Here is a 19,937-nt window from a genome sequence, read left to right on the forward strand (position 1 = left end):
TCTCTCTCAATAGAGTTGAGCCTTTCTTTAAGAAAACCCAATAGGTACAAATACAAATTGTTACAAATTGTTACAAATACAAAAGTTAAAGGATGGTTCTAGATTTTGATTTTCCAAAGCGAAATTTATTTGCAAAGCTCATTACTCGACAAAGAAGTCTGTATTGAAATTCTTTAAATGATAAGCTTCTCTGGTACATTTGAAATCAAAGTGAACTTGTAATTACTTTGTAGACCAGCATCAAACAAGGACTGTTGTCCGAGGGCTTGGGATACGGATTCTTCATGCTCCTTCCTGCTGGCCACTTTGGCCTTCTCTGCTGTCCAGGCCCTCAGCACCACTGGGCCAGTGGTCTTGGCAGTGCTCCTTCGAGGAGTTAAAAATAAGCCCAGACTCTGAAATAAAAACACACAAAGAGAGATCCAGTGAGTTAAGGCCAAGGTCTAAAGTGGGATATGGCATAACCAGGGCAGAAAGTGAACATAAATCTAAGAGAAAGCCTGTGTCTCTCCAAACCAAATATCTAGACCCCAAATGAAAGCAGAAAGACAGGATGCCAGCAGATCTCTAGCAGGGAACAGAAGCAACCCTAGTCTTTCTGTTCTGTTTGAGAGAAGCTCGGAGAAGGAAGAGGCGCTTTTGATGTGAAAAGTAGACAGAGAGTGCAACCCGGTGCAGGAATCTGTCAGTCTCTTCAGAATGAGGGGACAGATGGCTGTCCTCATCCTGGAGCAGCTTCTGTGAGGAAGAAGCCCCAGCAAGATGCCCAGCTCCTTCAAGAGGCCTCCACTGTCTGATTCCACCTTCAGAATGATCTGAAACACCCCAAAGACAGGGACAGGATGGGGCTGCAGAGATCATAACAACGCACAGTATGAATTAACACTTGACCTTGTCCTGATATATTTCTTTTTTATCTCCCTTAGACTATGGAGTCTGCCATCCAGAAGGTTTTAGGAAAATGAGCTGTTTCACAAGCAAAATTCACCAAGTAAAAGAAACAGCTTCAAACCCTTGAAAGAATACATAGAGAAATCATTAAAAAGAGGTTTTAGGTCTAAATTTGGGTACAAAACATTGGACCATGGTAGACACAAGTCATGTTTTGGACAAGAACTTACCTCTAGTTCTGCAGATCATTGATTCATCATTTAACATGATCTGCTTTATAGCCAGCCTGCATTTTTCATGTAGCAAGAGCAAAAACTTCTGCACCCTGTGGGTAGCAATGCAAAAATCGTGTGGTGTTGAGGTGTGCCTTGGGGTTAAACATCCCCAAACAGTATATTAGTAGATTCTGGATGAATGATGATGTCTAGCTTCCAAAGTAATATTTTATTTATGAAGAAATAAAATAAAATGTATAGGGACAATTAGTCTTCATTAGGGATATTAGTTAACCAAAAGAATAATCAAGAAAGCCAACAAGTGCTAACAAAGGTCATTTATATCCATAATAATGTAATACCCCACAAAAAAGACTAATAATGTCAAATATATATTTGTTTAATGAGTAAGACATTTGGTTATTAGATCGACATAGTAGGAAGCTAAACATGAGCATTTCTTTTCTGACAACAGAAGTCACATAGTGTTTTTTTATTGAATATAATTAACATACGGTGCTACAGTTTCAGGTGTACAGTGTAATGAATCACAAATTCTATACATTATTCAGTGTTCATCATGATAAATGTACTTTTTTTAAAAAGATTTTATTTATTTGTTTGACATAGAGAGAGAGAGATCACAAGCAGGCAGAGAGGCAGGCAGAGAGAGGAGGAAGCAGGCTCACTGCTGAGCAGAGAGCCCGATGCAGGGCTCAATCCCAGGACCCTGAGATCATGACCTGAGCTGAAGGCAGAGGCTTAACTCACTGAGCCAACCAGGCGCCCCGATAAATGTACTTTTAATCCCCATCACCTATTTCACCCACCCTCCACCCATCTCCCCTCTGGCAACCACTAGTTTTTTCTCTGTATTTAAGAGTCTAGGGTTTTTTGTATGTGTCTCTTTTTCTCTTTGTTTCTTGTAAGTATTTTAAAAATCCACCAGATCTTATATATTCGGAAGTTTTGGCCTTCCTTTCAAAGGGCTGCTAATCATCGTCATGTATGGATTATGCTTTTCTATGGGAGTCTTCTTCTTTTTTTTTTTCTTTTAAGGTTTATTTATTTATTTATTTGACAGAGAGAGAGAGAGAGAGAGATCATAAGCAGGCAGAGAGGCAGGCAGAGGGGGAAAAGGAGAAGCAGGCTCCCTGCTGAGAAGAGAGCCAGATGCGGGGCTCAATCCCAGGACCCTGAGATCATGACCTGAGCCGAAGGCAGAGGCTTAACCCCCTGAGCCACACAGGCGCCCTCTTTCTTTTTTAACAAATTAAGATATAATTCACCTAACCATAAAATTCATTCTTTTAAAGCATACAATTCAGAGGTTTTTAGTATATTGGCAAAGTTGTGCAACCATCAGCACTATTCAATTTCAGCACATTTTCATCACCTCTAAAGGAAACTCTGTGCCCATTAGTAGTCCCTCCACATTCCTTCTCCTCACTAGTGTCCTAGGCAACCACTAATCTACTTCCGTTCTCAATGGACTTGTCTGTACCATACATTTCATATAAATGAAATTGTACAACATGTAGCCTTCTACATCTGGCTGCTTTCACTGAGCATAACGTTTTCAAGGTTCATCCTTGTTGCAGTGGTACATCAGTACTTCATTCTTTTTTATGGTGGAATAATTTCCTACCGTATGGATAGTCTACACTTTGCTTTATCCATTCATTGGTCTATAGACATGTAAGTGCCAGGAAACTTTTTGGCATGTCTTTACATTTTGGCTTCTGAAATACATTGATGTGCACATTTTTGTGTAGGTATAGGTTTCTTGGTTATATACCTAGGAATGGAAATACTGAGTCTTGTGTTAACTCTACATTTTACACCTTGAGCACCTACCAGTTTTCCAAGGGGTTATACCACTTTACATTCCCACCAGCAATCTATGAGGTTCCAGTTTCTCCATACTCTTGTCAACACTTGTTATCATCCATCATTTTTGATAAGTCCCTCTTCATGTGGGATGTGTGGTGGTACAGAGGTTTCAGTTTGGTTTGATGAAAGTTTCCAGAGTGGATAATGGTGGTTGGAGAGCAATGTGAATATACTTCATGCTACTGAATAATGTCCTTAAAATGGTAAAATTCTATGTGGTGTATATTTTACTACTGTTTTTTTTTTTAAGTCCTTCTGAATGGAGGCAAGGATTAAAAAGTAGGGATGGTATAGTGTTTACATTCAGAAACTACATAGTTAATCTTAGTTACATTAGTTACATTGATAGGATTCACCAACCCCCTTGCCCTCCAGCAGTGCCCTTCTCTGTGTTTTGTCTTCTCCCTCGGGTTGGAGGCAAGATGGCTGCAATCTGTCTAACCTCACAACAGTAACAACAGCTTTGGAGAAGAAAACCCCCGTTTTTTTCTTGTAGCCATCCTAGTTGGTGTGAGGTGGTTTCCATGGTGACTTTCACTTGCATTTCCCTAATAACTGATGATGTCAAGCATATTTTCATGTGCTTTCTGGCCATTTACACATCTTTTTTGAAGAAATAGCTATTTGAATGTCCTCTCCACTTCTAAATTGGTTGTCTTTACTGCTGACTTGTGATAGTGCTTTATATATTCTGGATGCTAGTCCCTTATTAGATTTATAATTTGCAAATATTCACTCCCATTTTGTGGGTTGCCTTTTCACTTTCTTGACAGTGTCATTTGAAGCAGAAGAGTTTTTCATTTTAATGAGGTTCAGTTAATTTATTTTTTCTTTTATTTTTTTTGTGCTTCTTTGATGTCATTTCTAAGAAGCCATTGCCTAACCCAGGTTACAAAGACCTATGTCTATGTTTTTCTAGGAATTTTTAGTTTTAGCTCTTGTATTTTAAATTAATTTTTGTATGTATTATGAGGTAGAGGTCCAATTTCATTCTTTGCATGTGGTTATCCAGTTGTCCCAGCACTATTAATTGAGAAGACTATTCTCTCTCCCATTGAATTTTCTGGGTACCTTTGTTTAAATTAATTGATGGTAAGTTAATGTGTTTATTTCAATGGATTTAGTTTCAGTTCTATTCTATAGGCACAAATGTCTATACTTTAGCCAGTATGACACCATCTTGATTACTATAATGTTTAGAATTCAGGAAGTGTTAGCCCTTCGACTTAGTTCTTTTTTCAAGATTGTTTTGGCTAGTCTGAGTCCCATACATTTTCATATGAATTTTAGGATCAGCTCATCAGTTTCTGCAAAAAAGGCAGCTGAGATTTGGATGATGATTGTGTTTAATGTGTATATCAATTTAGGAATACTGCTAACAATATTAACTATTCCAATCTGTGAACACAGGACTCTTTTCATTTTATTTATGTGCTCCTTAGGTTCCTTCGATTATGTTTTTTTAGTTTTCAGTTTACAAGTTTTGTATTTCTTTTGTTAAAATTATTTCTAAGTATTTTATTCCTTTTGATGCTATTATAAATGGAATTTTATTTGCAGATTATTCATTGATAGTATAAAAAAAGGTTGACTTTTGTACCCTGGTCTCATATCCTGCCACCCTGATTAACTCATTTATTCTAAGAATTTTTTCACTCTGTGTATGTATTCCTTAAGATTATATATATACAAGATCAAGTCATTTGTGAGTAGAGATAGGTGTACTTCTTTCTTTCTAATCTGGATGCATTTTATTTCTTTTTCTTGCATAATTGCCCTCCATGCCCTTCAGGACAATGTTAAATAGAAATAGTGGACATCTTTCTCTTATATCTGATCTTAGGCAGAAAGCATTCAGTCTTCACTATTAAGTATGATGTTAGCTGTAGGTTTTCTGTAGAGGCCCTTTTGCAGACTGAAATATTTCCCTTCTGTCCCAAGTTTATTGAGTAATTTTTGTTTTCATGAAAGGGTATTGGATTTTTTTTCCACATGCTTTTCTACATTTATCGAGATGATCATGTGGCCTTTGTCCTTTATTCTGTTAATCTGGTGTTTTACACTGATTTTCATATGTTGAACACACCTTGCATTCCTGGGATAAATCCCACTTGGTCATGGTGGGATTTATATTTTGCTGGATTCAATTCACTAATATTTGGTTAAGGATTTTGTCTCTATATTCATAAGGGGTATTAGTCTGTAGTTTTCTTTTCTCGTGATATCATTGTCTGGATTTGGTAAAGGGCAATTTTTTTTACTCAAGATATTTTTGTAGCATTTCTTCTGGGCTGGCCTTCATAGCCATACAAGAAAAAAAAATCACTCTCACCTTTTATGGTCATACCTCACTTTTACTATTATCTTTAGTTACTAAAAAATATTACCCAGTTTTATCACCTACCATAATCACTGTATTTGGCTTCAAATATCCCTGAGCTTTTTCTCAATATCCCTGAGAAACACTAAAACTACAGTGAGAACAATAAAGTGCATGAGCCATGTTGGGCATTGTTGAGCACTTTACAAGAATTATTTCACTTAATCTTCACAAATTTAATAACTAAACACTATTATTATGCTCATTTCACAAATAAGGAATTGGAGAAGTAAAGTAGAAGTAAGAGAAGTAAAGTAACTTGCCCCAGTTCCCTTAGCCAGTAAGAGGCTGTGCCAAGATTCAAACCCTGGCATTGGACTACCAAATTCGTGCTCTTAACCAATATGTTTCAGCATTGAGATTTTTCAAAATGGATGTGTTTTAAGTATTTAAGAAAATTTCAGAAGAGGTGATCAAAATTTTTTGAGAATGTCAGCATAGTTGGAGGAAACGTGTACCTTTTTGGAAAACTATTCTAAAGATCCAAAACATATATTTATGAGAAAATATGATACTTCTGTTTAAAATTTTGGTCACCTGTCTTGTATGGCAATGGAGATCTTTGATATTAAATGGTCTTGTCCAGTATTTTTACTTTCCTACAAGTTCTGCATAGTTTATAGAAAAAGATCATCTAAATTCTATTTCAATGTTTTTTCATTTTCAAAGAAAAATAACATGAGCAATCCTTTAAAAGGATCCTTCAACAGTAAAATTTTAAATTCTTTTCCCTTGGAGAAATATTACAAAGTTGGTGTGTTGATTATTCCTACTCTCAGGACTTATTAGGAAAACCAAAATTTTTACTTATATTTCTTCCCTCCTGTGCATCAAAGACACACAATAACACAGCGAACACAAAAATATGGCTTATCAAATATGAACATATTCAATGACACACTCTATTAATTGTTAATCAACAGCTTCTTTTCTGCACCTACTATGTGAGATGTCTCACGACATGGGAAGTAGCAAAGGGTAGACGCCAAGAGCACAGGCTCTGCATGCAGACAGCCTTGCTTTGAGTTGAGTTCCACCACATATTCATTACATCATCTTGGGCAAGTGTCTTAATCTCTTTAGGGTTCAGTTTTCTCATCTGTAAAATGAGGATAATAATAACATAGTTAGGTGAAGATGAAATTAGATAATCTACATAAAACACTTGTCATAGTATCTAGTACATTGTAAGCACTCATTAATTAGTTACTATTAGGAAATAAAGAATTGACTGGGATATCCTCTCTTCTCAAGTAGTTCATAATATCATGAATAACAGTAGTAGGAAGGAGAATAGTCCATACACCAAAAGAGCAGAACAAACAAAGTGTTAATGGGGACTTAGCAACCAAAGGACACAAAACAGCTGGAGAAGAGAGGAGGGGATGACAACTGAATGGAGCTTAGAGGAAATGGAGGTAACTCAAAGGCCATCAAAGGAGATGGGGTGGAAAGAACAGCAAAAGCAAAGGTATAGAGGTGGAAGAGAGCCCTGTGTGGTCAGAGTAGTCAGTGGGTAGGGTTTATGAGAAGGAACAGTGAAAAATAAAGCTGAAAATGAGGCTGGAGATCCCTGACTTCCAAGTTAGGAAGTTTGGCAATCATGTGGTGTGTATGAAAATATTTTGAATGAGATTTTTAAATGAAAGTTGATGGTTTGTTTTTGTTTTTTAGATTCAGGATCCAAAATCATTTCAATTTAAAAAGCATTTTAAATTCTTGGGGAGTCACCGATCTTTTTGATCCACTCAAAGCTAACTTGAAAGGAATTTCAGGTAACATTTCTTCTTTCAAAATTTTTGGCATTGTGCTTGGGGGCAGCTTTGTCATACCTTGATTAAGGGATTTTCATCTACCTTCAATGGTACAGTCAGAGTTAACATTATTTAAAAGAGGAAAGAAAGCTTTGCTTTATATAAATTCTTATATAAACATATAAGACATATAAGCGTATTCTATTGCTCCGGATAATAACCAAATTTGGGTTGGACTTTGTGGGAGAGGAGTGTTTCTTGAGACCTCTAAGCCCTGTTTTTGGAGACCACCTTCAGAGTGAGGTCAATGGCCACAGAACACAATACAACTCACCCTCCCTCTGCCTACCATGACTGGGAGCATGCCAGAGACAGCGGTGCAGTAACAGAACTCTTCATTCTGCTCTCCCACTGTCATGCTGGCCTCACGGTTGCCCTTTGTTTCTACCTCTTCCCTCTCCTGCCCTCCTTGTGCCATTTCTGTCCTGTTCTCATAAACTAACCTTGAAACTCTCTCATCCATCCAACTTCCTTTCTTCAAATTACTCATGTCCCTGTAATCTTGCCCTAAAGTTGTTCTCCTTTCCCAAGTCCCTATTAAATTTCTTTGCTCCTAGTAGATGCGCTGCTACTAATCAATAGGAGCTGTATTTGCTTATGATCTGACAGGGAACGTACACCAAATATTAAAAAAGAATGGAATGCCAAAACTTTATGTTCCAGAATCTTCTCTGAAGCCATTAGTTAAACTATTGCTAACTCCAAAGGCTCAGGTTTGTTTCCGCTCTGGACAGTAATAAATTATTTGTATGAAGATGATGCTGTAGCAGGTATTTTCATTGGCCTTAATACTTTCTTTGCCTGATGAGCTTCAGAATCTTCATTTTAAATGCTAGAACCTCATCACACAGTTTTCTAAAGCTTGCTCAAAATCTTATTAAGCGATCACACACATAAACACACACAAACACATACAGGAATTTGGTCCATAAAAGCAGTCTTGGCTTATATGTTAAACGTAACTAGACAAGCTAAATGGCAGTTACTTGTCAAATAAAGCATAGGAGGAAGGATCTATTCTAGATTTTTTAAAACCCACCAGCACGGTACGCATTACCTGAACATGCAAAGAGATAAGCAAAGCAATAGTCAAGTTTGGGCATAGTGCCCCCAACAATGCTTGATGCACAATGGATAGCCAATAAATATTGTTGACTTGGTTGAATGACACAACAAGGAATTTTCCCTGGTGACACAGGCATAATCTGACACTGTAGGGAAAAGAGAAAGCCTAGAGTGAAAGAAGCAGAGGTCAAGGAAAGGGGAAGGGATAATGAACTTGAGTGTACTCTGTCTTTAATAATGTGCAAAATCCAATCACAGTGTATTTTTCTGACTCCAGAACTAGCTAGGGCATTCCTTTTGTTGATGATGATACCATTCTTCCTTTGATCGTTCTAGTTCAAAACTTTGGGACCATTCTTAACCTTTTCTTCCACACCAATACATTCAATTGATCACTGACTCACTGATTGTTTCTTCATAGTTCTTAATCTCTCTGCCTTTATGTCCTAGAAGTACATCTCAAAGTACCATTAATCCTATGTCCTCAAATAGGACTGTGCTTAACCCACCCACATCATCATGCAGCTCCCCTACTGATAAAGACTTCCAAGGCCCATAAGCTCTCTTGACAAGATATAACAAGCAACCTAGTTGAGAAAGAACAATTTTTCATGCCTTTTTTAATGATGCAGTTAAAGTCTATGTAGATTTGTTCAAACCAGCAGAAATACAGGCCCATGGATCTAACTTGTTAAATAATTACCGAGCAGTTAGCCATGTGCCAAGTGTGAAGCTTAAATTAATGTCTCTTACTGATAAAACACATCAGCCTTATCTTCTCCCATAAAGTTTTGTTCCTCTAACATGGGCTCACCAAACAATGATCCAATCCCTGTTTTTATAAATAAAGTTTTAATGAAACAGCCACTCCCATTTATTTACAGACCATCTGTGGCTGCTTTCCTGCTACAATGGCAGAATTAGGCAGTTGCAAGAGACTGCATATGGTCTGCAATTGCTAAAATATTTAATATCTTGGCCTTTACAGATAAAGTTTGCCCACTACAGTATTGCTTTCCAATACCCTTCTTTAAACATAATCAAGAGACTAGTCACTTCATTGCCTAAGTGAGCTAATTGACTTAGTTATAGAGACATGGTGACTGAATCTTTCTAACAAATAGTTTCATCATTCCTAAAATGAGGTGGCTACCACCCACTTCACGTCTTACTTATGGAAATAAAATTCTTTAACATATAGCAAAGCATCAGCAGAGAGCTTTCCAGAAAATAAGTCATCAGAAAATGCTGGTCTCCCTTCTTATAATTAATGAGGTTATGAAGCAGTTTTGTGCTATTGGTAGAAGCTCAAACCACAGGGAATATTTGGCCTTTTCTTTCTATTTGGTTCCAGTGCCCAGAATCATTTTACTTAAGTTCTCCTTCCCCATTTAAGTTCTCCTTCCCATTTAAAAGTGACTTGTCTCTTCCTTCATGGCATCAAATCCTTTCCTGTTGCCTAAAAAAAAAAAAAAAAAAAAACTTGTTCAGTATCATCTCAAAGCCCAGCTGAGCCCAGGTTATAATTTTTCTCCCTAGACATCCTTGACACTACATGTTATAAAGCTTTTAAGAGTAATTCCAGTTTCACTTGCACAAAAGGTACCAGCTGGATATATACTTCTTAAGCAATCAAAAGGATCAGCAGGCTTTGATACAAACCCATGCTTCCTAATCCAAGAAATACTACTTTTGCATAAAGTTAAAACTTCAAGGAAACATCTTTTTCTTGACTTTTATAAGTGAATAATTAGTTTCCAATGTCTGCTCAGTGAGAACTACAAGCTCCATGTTACTACAACTTAAATGAGAAAACCACTCATAGTTGTTTGGATACATACTGAAGTTAACTTATAGCACACCAGATGACTGATCAGAACTGCAATAGGGCATCAAGATGGTGAGATAGATCATTTCCAACTTCAGTCCCCCTCCTAAGAAGACCAACTAGCCACTGTCCATAGACATGTCACCACTGTGGAAATCCCAGCACCCAGATGTGAAGCTGAAGCACCTCTCTGAACCACAGAGACTGAGAAGACCACATTATAATGGTAAAAGGAGCAGCTACACATGGTCTGTATCATTCCTCCTTCAGGCAGGCACAGCACTCACCAAGAGTACCCTCTCAGGCCTACTATAATTTCTCCAGTGAGAAAAGAAAACCAAGGTGGACATCCAACTCTTCCAGTGTTGCAGGAAACTTTCTGGAAAATCCATTCAAGTCTTGCCTCCTGGGGAAGACTCAGGAATCAGATAGAGAAGGAGAATGTGAGAGGAAAGGCTTACACTAGTCAACATTCAGACCTTGGCAGACCATATTCCTGCCTGTAGCAGTACCCAAGCAAAGACTCCAGCCATCAGGAATGCCCATCTGCAAGGCCAGGCTGGTAGCCCCAACCGGCCAGAAAGCATGGTTGGCAATTCAGCCTGATTTGGATCCCTAGTCAATGGACCATACTACCACTCTACCTTGCAGGAAAGCAAATTCACAGCCCTACTCAACTGCTAGGCACAGTCTCAAGTCCCATCCATCAAGGAAGCCTGACAAGAGAACCAGCTAGTTGAGAAGCCCATCCTACAGCTCTGCTTGGGCAGAGAGCCTGGCCAGCAGTCCTTCCCAACTGTTGAGCATATGCCCTACCTCCACATAGCCAGGGAGTCTGAAGAATGACCTTGGGGAGCCTTGTAGCCCAACCCACAGTGCTACTAAGTCACAGAGCCCAGCTTGTAGCCCCACCCAACTTCAGGGCACAGCTGGCAGCCCCACCTGAACATGGAGCCCAACCAGCAGCACCATCCAGTTGGGAAGCACAGCATAAGACCACCTGACTAGGAAAGATTGTAGAGTCCCTCTCATAGTTACCCAATTATGGTGTCCAACCAGTGGCACCACCCTGTCAGGGAACACAGCTACAACTTCATTGACCAAGAGTTGATTGTAGACTTAGGGACTCAACCTGACTGTGAAAGGATTGAGCCACTAACTCTGACGTAGCCAGAAGTGCCACCTGAACAGCAAGCCCACCCAGCAGCACTGCTTGAATACAAACCCAACCAGCAGTCCCACCCAGCCACAGAACTCAGGCAGCAGCAGCCCCCTGCAAATTCAAAAAGCATATGGAGAGGTTTTGCCCACACAGAGATGATGACAGTAAGCCCCAACCTGCCCACAAATTCTGCCAGCTGATTGGTAAATATCTTTCCTTACCAAAGCAAACCTGTAAAGCCTGGAAAAGGAGACACCTTACTGAAAAGCACAGATACCAATACAAAGAAGCAAGGACCATGAAAAATGAAAAAAATATACCATTCAAAGAAATTAATAAAGCTCTAATAGCTACCCTAAAAATGTGGAGAAGTTTGAACTGTCTGACAAAGAATTCAGAACAATCCTCTTGAAGAAATTCAGCAGACTACAAGAACACAGAGACAACTAACAATATTAGGAAAACAATGCACAAAATAAAAAGTTCAAGAAAGAAATAGAAACCATCAAACAAAACACAACCAAGAAACCCAAACAAATGGAGATCCTCAAGCTAAAGAATAAAATGACTGCACTGAAGAATTCAATAGAGAGCTTCAACAAGACTCAGCCAAACAGAGTAAACCATCAACCATAAGATAAATCATTTGAAATTATCTAGTCAGAGGAACAAAAAGAAAAAAAGAATGAAAGGGTGAAGAAAGCCCATGGAAATTGGGGACTTCACAAAAGAAAAAATATACTCGTTACGGGAATCCCAAAAGATGAAAGGAAAAAAAGGGAAAGTCTACTTAAAGCAATAATGGCCAAAAACATCCCCAAAATGGGGAGAGAAATAGGCTTGCAGATTCACGAGGCCCAATGAATCCTAATAGGTTGAACCCAAAAAGGGCTACACCAAGACACATTACAGTTAAATTGTCAGACGTCAAAGACAAAGAATTTTAAAAGCAGCAAGAAAGAAGAAACAAGCTACCTAACAAGGGAACCCACATAAGATGATCAATGGATTTCTCAACAGAAACTGCAGGCCAGGATAGAGTGGAAGGACATATGCAAAATTTTGAAAGAAAAAAATTGTCAATCAGGAATACTATACCTGACAAAGTTGTTCCTCAAGTAAGCAGAGATAAATCTTTTCCAAACCAAAAAAAACTAAGGAAATTTATCACCACTAAACCTGCCTTACAAGATATGCTAAAGGACATTTTTAAAGCTGAAATAAGGATGCTAATTAACACTATAAAAATGTATGAAAATGTAAAAATCACTAATAATGGTAAGTATATGGTCAAAATTAGATTCTCTAATATTGTAATAGTGATACATAATTACAACTAATCAACAAATTCAGTAAAGTTGTAGGATAAAAAATGAAATACAAATATGCATTGTGTTTCTTTACACTAACAACAAACTACCTGAAAAAGAAATAAAAAAAACAATTCCACTTACAGTTGCATCAGAAACAATAAAATACTTGGGAATAAATTCAACCAAGTGAGGAGAAATATCTCTACATTAAAAACTATAACACACTCATGAAAGAAATTGAAAAGGACACACATAAATGGGAAAACATCCTCTGTTCATAGATTGGGAGAATTAATATTGTTAAAGTGTCTCTACTACTGAAACCAATCTTCAGATTCAATGCACTCCCTATCAAAATTCCAATGGCATTTTCCACAGAAATAGAAAAAAAAGTTCTAAAATTAGTGTGGAACCACAAAAGATCCCAAATAGCCAAAGAAATCCTGAGAAAGAACAAAGCTGGAGGTGTCACACTTCCTGAGCTCAAACTCTATTACAAACCTATAGTAATCAAAACAGTATGGCACTGGCATAAAAAGAGACATGTAGACAAATGGGGAAGAATCAAGACCCCAGAACAAAATCCGTGCATATATTCAACTAACGTTCAACAAAGAAGTCAATAATACTCCATAAAAAAGATGGTCTTTTCAATGAATGGTGCTGGGAAAATTGGATATTCACATGCAAAAGAATGAAACTGGACCTATATCTTACAACACTCACAAAAATTAACTCAAAATGGATTAAAGACTTAAAATATCTGAAGATATTTTAGAAGAAAGCATAGGGGAAAAACTCCTTGAAATTGGTCTTGGCAATGATTTTTTGGATCTGACACCAAAAGTATTAGCAACAAAAGTAAAAAGAAACAAGTAGGACTACATCAAACTAAACATGTATTCATATCAAAAGAAATAACAAAATGGAAAGGAAACCTGCAGAATGGGAGAAAATTTTTGTAAAACCACATACCTAAGGGATTAATATCCAAAATATATAAGGAAATCATACAACCTAATTGCAAATAATAATAACAATCTGATTTTTAAATGGAAAAAGGATCTGAATAAACATTTTTCCAAATAAGATATTCAAATAACTAACAGGTACATGAAAATGTGCTGATTATCACTAACCATCAGGGAAATGCAAATCAAAACCACAGTGAGCTATTACCTTATACCTCTTAGAACGGCTATTATCAAAAAGACAAGAGAGAACAAATGCTGGCAAGGCTGTGGAGAAAAGGAACTTTGTACACTGTTCACGGGAATTTAAATCAGTCCAACCATTATGGAAAGTCCTATGGAGGTTTCTCAAAAAATAAAAGTAGAACTACCACATTATCCAGCAATTCTACTTCTGAATATGTGCCCAATGGAACTTAAATCACTAGCAAAGAAATAACTCCACCTCATGTTGATAGCAGCATTATGTACAATAGCCAAGATAAGGAAAAAAATCTAAGTGTCCATCAGCAGATGAATGGATAGAGCAGCTTTGGTATATATATTTTGATGGAATATTATTACCCATAAAAAAGAAGGAAATTCTGCTATTTGCAACAACCTAGAAAAACCTTGAGGGCATTATGCTAGTGAAATAAATCAGAGAGAAATACACTGTATGATCTCACATGTGGATTCTAAAAAAAAATCAAAGTCACAGAAACACAGAGTAGATTGAAGGTTGCCCAGGGCAGGGATAGGTAGGAGTTGGGGGGTTGGGTGAAGGTGGTCAAAGGGTACAAACTTCCGGTTATAATCCTAGGGATGTAATGTACAGCATGGTGACTATAGTTAACGATGCTGTATTATCTATTTGAAAGTTGTGAAGACAATAGATCTTACAATACACACAAAAATTGTAATTATGTGAGGTGATGGAGGTGTTAACTAATTTTACTGTGATGATCATTTTGCAATATATACATATATGAAATCATCACATTATATACCTTAAACTCACACAATGTTATATCAATTATATCTCAAAAAGCTGGGTGGCAGGGAGATGTGGGCTTGAGGAGAATAGAGAAAGCAACTGACCATAGCCTGGCTTCAGAGGCCATTTCAAATTCTTTTTAGCTCTCTCTCTCTATAACCGGGGCTGGGTGCTATATGACACATTCCACCTGTTAAAACTAAGTGATAAGAAGATGAGAAAGATAAACTAGAAGCAAATTCTGGCAATAAATGTTTTAATGCCACGAAATTTGCCAGTAGTAAATAGTAATAATTGGAAGGACAAATGACACAGAAAATTATGTTTATCCTACATTTTGAGAATCTGAGGTTCCAAGGTTGGGACATCGATTTAAGCATTTTGCAATTCTTGTGTTTACACAGTGTCGTTATGAAGACTCTTAAACCCTTTGAGAGTATGATCAACCACACACAAAAAAATGATGGTCTCCACTAACAAAGGGGAAAGAGGCACTGAAACAATCATTTGGATAAAACTTGCCTAAGACCCATTCTGTGGTTTGCCCCTATGATTTTATAGATACCAACCAACACTTCCTTACAAGTGACATCCGATTAGAGAACATTAAGGCAGCTGTTTTACGGGGAAATGAAACAAATGTACGTGAGGAGTGTCTATCATTCATTCATCCAACAATTACTGAACACAGTTATGTACCAAGCATTATGATGTTAGTTAGGTGAATTAAAAAATATTTAAAATTAATGAAACAGCTTCTGCCTTCTAGGAGCTAACAATCTAAAAAGAAAGGTTGACATGAATACTTGTAGATAGTATAGAAGAGCGGAGAGTATGCCAGGAAGGAGGGTAAGAAGAATCTTAAAACACTTGGCTTTGGATATTGAAATGTAATATAGGAGTAAATGGGTTTAGGATGGACTACAGTTTTCCAGAACACTAATCTAGTAGATCTAGAGACAGGAGATGATGCAGGTCATTCCGTGGCTAAACATTACATATTATAGTTCTCCTGCAGAGATTCACTACAAACATCAGCAAATAAGCAGCTCTAAGAAATTCACTACTAAAAACAAAAACACAAAACTATTCAACCTGCATTCCCTGTTTTAATCATGGATCCCTTTTAATAGCATAGCATCTATAAAAAATCTTGGGAACAAATTTGGGGATAACATGTTGCATGACCCTCGATGGCACTAAATAGCCACGAGCAATCGAGAAGATGAACGTAAAGCGGGAGAATGCCTTTGTGTCTGGATTCTTCTGCATTGCTTTCATTAGTTGCATAAAATAGCTACTTGACAGAAGTAAGCAAATGGAGATCTGTCATACAAGATCAAGCAAGAAGAGAAACACAAACCTACAATGACTCCTGAATTCTTATTTTGATCACGAATGTTTATGATCTGAAATGTTTTTAATGCTTCCTAGAGATAAAATTTAAGAGAGGTGTGGATGCTGGGGCAAGACAGGCCATGGGTCTTGGCTCAGTGTCTGTGCAAACATGTAAGTGTCAACTATCGGACCACTCCTAGTGTGATGGAGAAAAGCTATGCTATTTAATTGAAACTCAAGAAATTTTAATAGCCAAGCCTATCTAACTAAAGACTCATTCATACCAATTGGTCCTATTTTTCACATTATGTCAAGGTGCCTGGACTCTATCACAACCACATTTACTGTATCTTAGTTGGTAGAGTTTCATAGTTAACCTCTGTTGACTTCATGGATGCTGATTTGAAATGTTCAGCTACCACAACACTATAATGAGGTCACAGGTAAGTAAAACCTCATGAGCATCAAAGAACCATTATTTAGCCACAAAATTCTAATTTTGACATTGCATTTCAGTTTACTCAATGAGCTAGTGAAAGAAACTATGAATTAGAGAGAAATTTCTTTTCTAAAAGATCCTACAGAAAAAGACCAACTGCTAAAATCAATCAGATTCTTCACTGGTTTTAGGACAAATGATACCAGGTGAATGCTTCCATTGATTTTTCCCTTCCTCTGACCTTTGTCTGGTCCCCTTCAATGATGCTGGAAAATAACTGTTTCTTACAACAAATATAGCCAACTCACAATTTCCTGTGTATACCTTATTTAGAAGATGGATGAATTGCTGCATATCCTATACTCGGCTGGTTTTATTCTCTCACGACATTCATTTGCATCTCCTTGTATGTGCATGAAAAATGCAAAACAATTTAATTAGTCTAAGATGAAACAAAGAAGCTCTCTCAAAATACAACATGTAGATTGAAATGATTATTTTAAGACTCATGCCACAGATCCCTTTCCAGTGGCACGCTGGAGTTGACTAGAATACTTCTTGCAAGGTGGTATCTTTTTGTGGCGGGGTGGGGTGGAAATGGGTGCTGCACTGTCAGAAAACCTGCAAATGCCCAATTTCTACTTCTTTTCAAGTGTGTGACCTCAGATCACTTAACAGCGCATTCTCAAATGAAAGGGTAGGTAATAACTAAAGTTTCTGCTAGTTCTAAACATTCTTATATACCTTCGTTATGTCAAGTACATCATCACTGCAGGAAGTTGTTTAAAAATGCTTAATGGTTAACTTAAGCTATCAATTTCTCTAACTTAATCATTCATATCCCTGTTTGCAAAGCTTCTTTGAAACTGTTAGCACACAACTATTACAGTTCTAACCTCTTATCTTTGCAGATTCTAGACCATGGGGCAAATTACTGCATGACTGCATTCAGTATACTGAATGTATTCTGTACACTTAGTATACTGAATGTAGTCATGCAGCTTTGAGCACATTTTTAATAAATAAAGTTTAATAAATAAAGTTTTAATAAATAAAGTTACGACTTTTAAGATCCATTGTACAAACCTGTGACTGTCATTTAAAGGTGGCTCTTAAAACGCAGTCCAAGAAAACATTCAAGGGAAATCATCTCAGAGGCTGGCTGAAAATGCAGATTCTTAGACGCCAGAATCCATTTTAACACGTACTCTGGCAATTCTTATACAAAGTTTAAAAAGTACTGGCTGAAGGAAAGATTTCAGTATTAACTAGAAATTATTTTTAAAAACTATTTTAAAAACAGGGCACAGCTCTATATATTAATTTGGGATTATTTATTAAATTCACCAAATCTGAGGTCTTAGAAGTCACATAAAATATTGCAGCTTAAGAATTTTCCAGACAAATCTCTCCCTAGCTATAGTAAGCAGCAGGACACTGTAATTAAGTATTCTTTAAAAATACACTCAAATCCTTAAGCTAAATGCATTAAAGATGGAAATAAGCAATTCGTATTTTTATTTCCCGGGATTAGGCCAAGATGACTTTTATGTTTCTGAAGCAATCCACAAAGCCAAGATTGAGGTTGCAGAGGAAGGCACCGAGGCATCAACAGCCGCAGGTATGTTCAGAAAGGGGTCGGCAAGCACTCAGTCACATTGCTTGCCCTTATCTGCCTTAAGTCACATTTATCCAGTTCAATCTTCACATTTCTAAACCTTCCCACTGAAAAACCCCAAGTCCAGATATGGCATAGCATTTTCAAAAAAAAAAAAAAATGTTAATACAGAGCAAGGGTTTGAAAAATGATGGGAGAAGAGAAATCCATTTTGAAAGGATTTGTCCCATCATCCCCATCAATAAGGAATGAAGTCATTCTGAAAATTACCTTTAGTAAGGAATTTATTCCAAGGAGTACTTTGAAAATGGGACACGGGGTTGGCTAAACGTCTTCTTAATTTTCCCATTAATTTCCCTTAATTTTCTGACATCTTCTTAATTTTCCCATTTGTACCCCCAGCATAACACTAAACAATGAAATGTTATCATTAGGATGTTTTTATTTCTTCAAAAATCAAGGGATATAACTGACTTCATATCCAATTTTCATAGTGACTTTCCTCAAATGAATAGAAAATGCAATGGGATTCTTCTATTCTTTCTCTCTCCTGCAGCTCTGTTGTTACTGAAAAGGTCTCGGATTCCTTTTTTTAAAGCAGATCGGCCATTCTTCTTTTTCCTGAGAGAACCCAACACAGGTAGGACAGTATTTTTTGACAGAATTCAGATAAATATATATCACCATCTCTCTAGCAACAAGCGCCCATTTGTCCGCTGTGGCCTAGAACAAGCATTCCTTCTAGCTAGTTTCTATGGTTTCACAATCTTCCCAATTTCTTGTCACGTATCCTGAGAAAGGGGAGTGTTCCATAACTACAAACGAAAATTAATATCCTCCATGTTGTTTTTTACTTCTCTTTCAGCTCATTTTTAGTTGACGTGAGTTTTTTAAAAATTCAGGTTTCTGCTTCTGGGGAGACTTAGAAAGATCAAAGTAAAATAAATGTAGATCTTGATTTTCCCCCCAGTTGTTGCCTCGCTTTCTCATCTCTGTAGGACAAAATAGTTCCTTCAGGGGACTAGCATCTCCAAGTAGCCTTCTGACTCAGCAACCCCAGTATTCTAGTGAATGCACCAGGATTTCTAGTTTTTGTTGATCTTTCTTATGCTTGCTGAAATGCCACAAAAATCAAGTGTTTGCCCTAGTACTTCTAAGTCCCACTATACAATCTTGTCTTAAGCTAAAGATGGTATGGTACCGGCAAAGCCTTAGCACATCAGAAGGACAAGCAGAGGTCCTTTCAGCTTCAACAATGAACAAAGTACTCAAATTATTCCTTGCAATGTTCCCCCTCCCCCGACAATTATTTATCAGCCTGGGAAGGAAAAGAGATTCTCAGTAAAGAGTTGTTGGCAAGTTGAAACAATGTGTTAAAAAGAAATAGGATGGAACAAGACTAACAAAATCAAGCAAAAGTGGATCTACTTTAACTAAACATCAGGCATTACTTTTATTTATGGAGAGAAAAAAAGTCAAAAGTTAGAATGAGAATTACGCATAGGTTTTACACAAATTGTTAAGGAAATACTGTCAACATCATTTTATCTGAGAATCATTTGCATACTGCTGTAACTTGTGCTAGAAATCAAAGGAACACTTTTGTGACAAAAAGGATGAAGATAATCATTCACTAGGAAATAATCTATTTGGGGAGAAAAAGTCCATCAACAGAATATAATCCTCCTAGGATTTCACCATGATCATTCCAACCCCATATATATTAGATGAAATTGTCTCTTATCACTCAGAACAGGCAACAGAGAGCCCTCTCTTAAGAAAGGATACATGTCAAAAAAATGAAAGATGAAAAAAATGACAGGTTCTACTTCCTCAAGAAACAGAGACAGGACTAAACGTGAACAGAAAGATCATTGTCAAAAGCTGATCGCCAATAAAAGTTGATGACAGTTAAAAGAGAACAGTTTCTCTTTTGGAATTCAACTGCATAAAAATGACGTAAAACCTTTGAACTAGTAAAGGACACACCACTATTTCAATGATAGGAGTTTTCACAACTGCCTCAATAAACAA

General features: G+C 37.2%; 1 protein-coding gene and 1 long non-coding RNA gene across 2 annotated transcripts in view; one reads left to right on the forward strand and one right to left on the reverse strand.

The window, feature by feature from the left end:
• SERPINE3 (serpin family E member 3) overlaps positions 1 to 18,698 on the forward strand; it is a 28,543-nt gene extending 9,845 nt beyond the window's left edge. The window contains exons 5-7 of the mRNA XM_032874116.1: positions 7,054 to 7,154; positions 17,820 to 17,906; positions 18,460 to 18,698. Of these exons, the coding sequence (XP_032730007.1) occupies positions 7,054 to 7,154; positions 17,820 to 17,906; positions 18,460 to 18,698 (427 nt within the window). The remainder of the gene's footprint in view (positions 1 to 7,053; positions 7,155 to 17,819; positions 17,907 to 18,459) is intronic.
• LOC116877388 lies at positions 164 to 16,985 on the reverse strand. Its single transcript, XR_004384631.1, has 3 exons — positions 16,610 to 16,985; positions 6,321 to 6,478; positions 164 to 395 (listed from the first exon to the last, which is right to left on the reverse strand). It is a non-coding gene; the product is annotated as an uncharacterized LOC116877388 (long non-coding RNA).
• Positions 18,699 to 19,937: the final 1,239 nt, after the last annotated feature.

The sequence above is a fragment of the Lontra canadensis genome, unplaced genomic scaffold, assembly GCF_010015895.1.
Source record: "Lontra canadensis isolate GAN:19392208 unplaced genomic scaffold, GSC_riverotter_1.0 scaffold51, whole genome shotgun sequence".
NCBI classification, from domain to species: Eukaryota; Metazoa; Chordata; class Mammalia; order Carnivora; family Mustelidae; genus Lontra; species Lontra canadensis.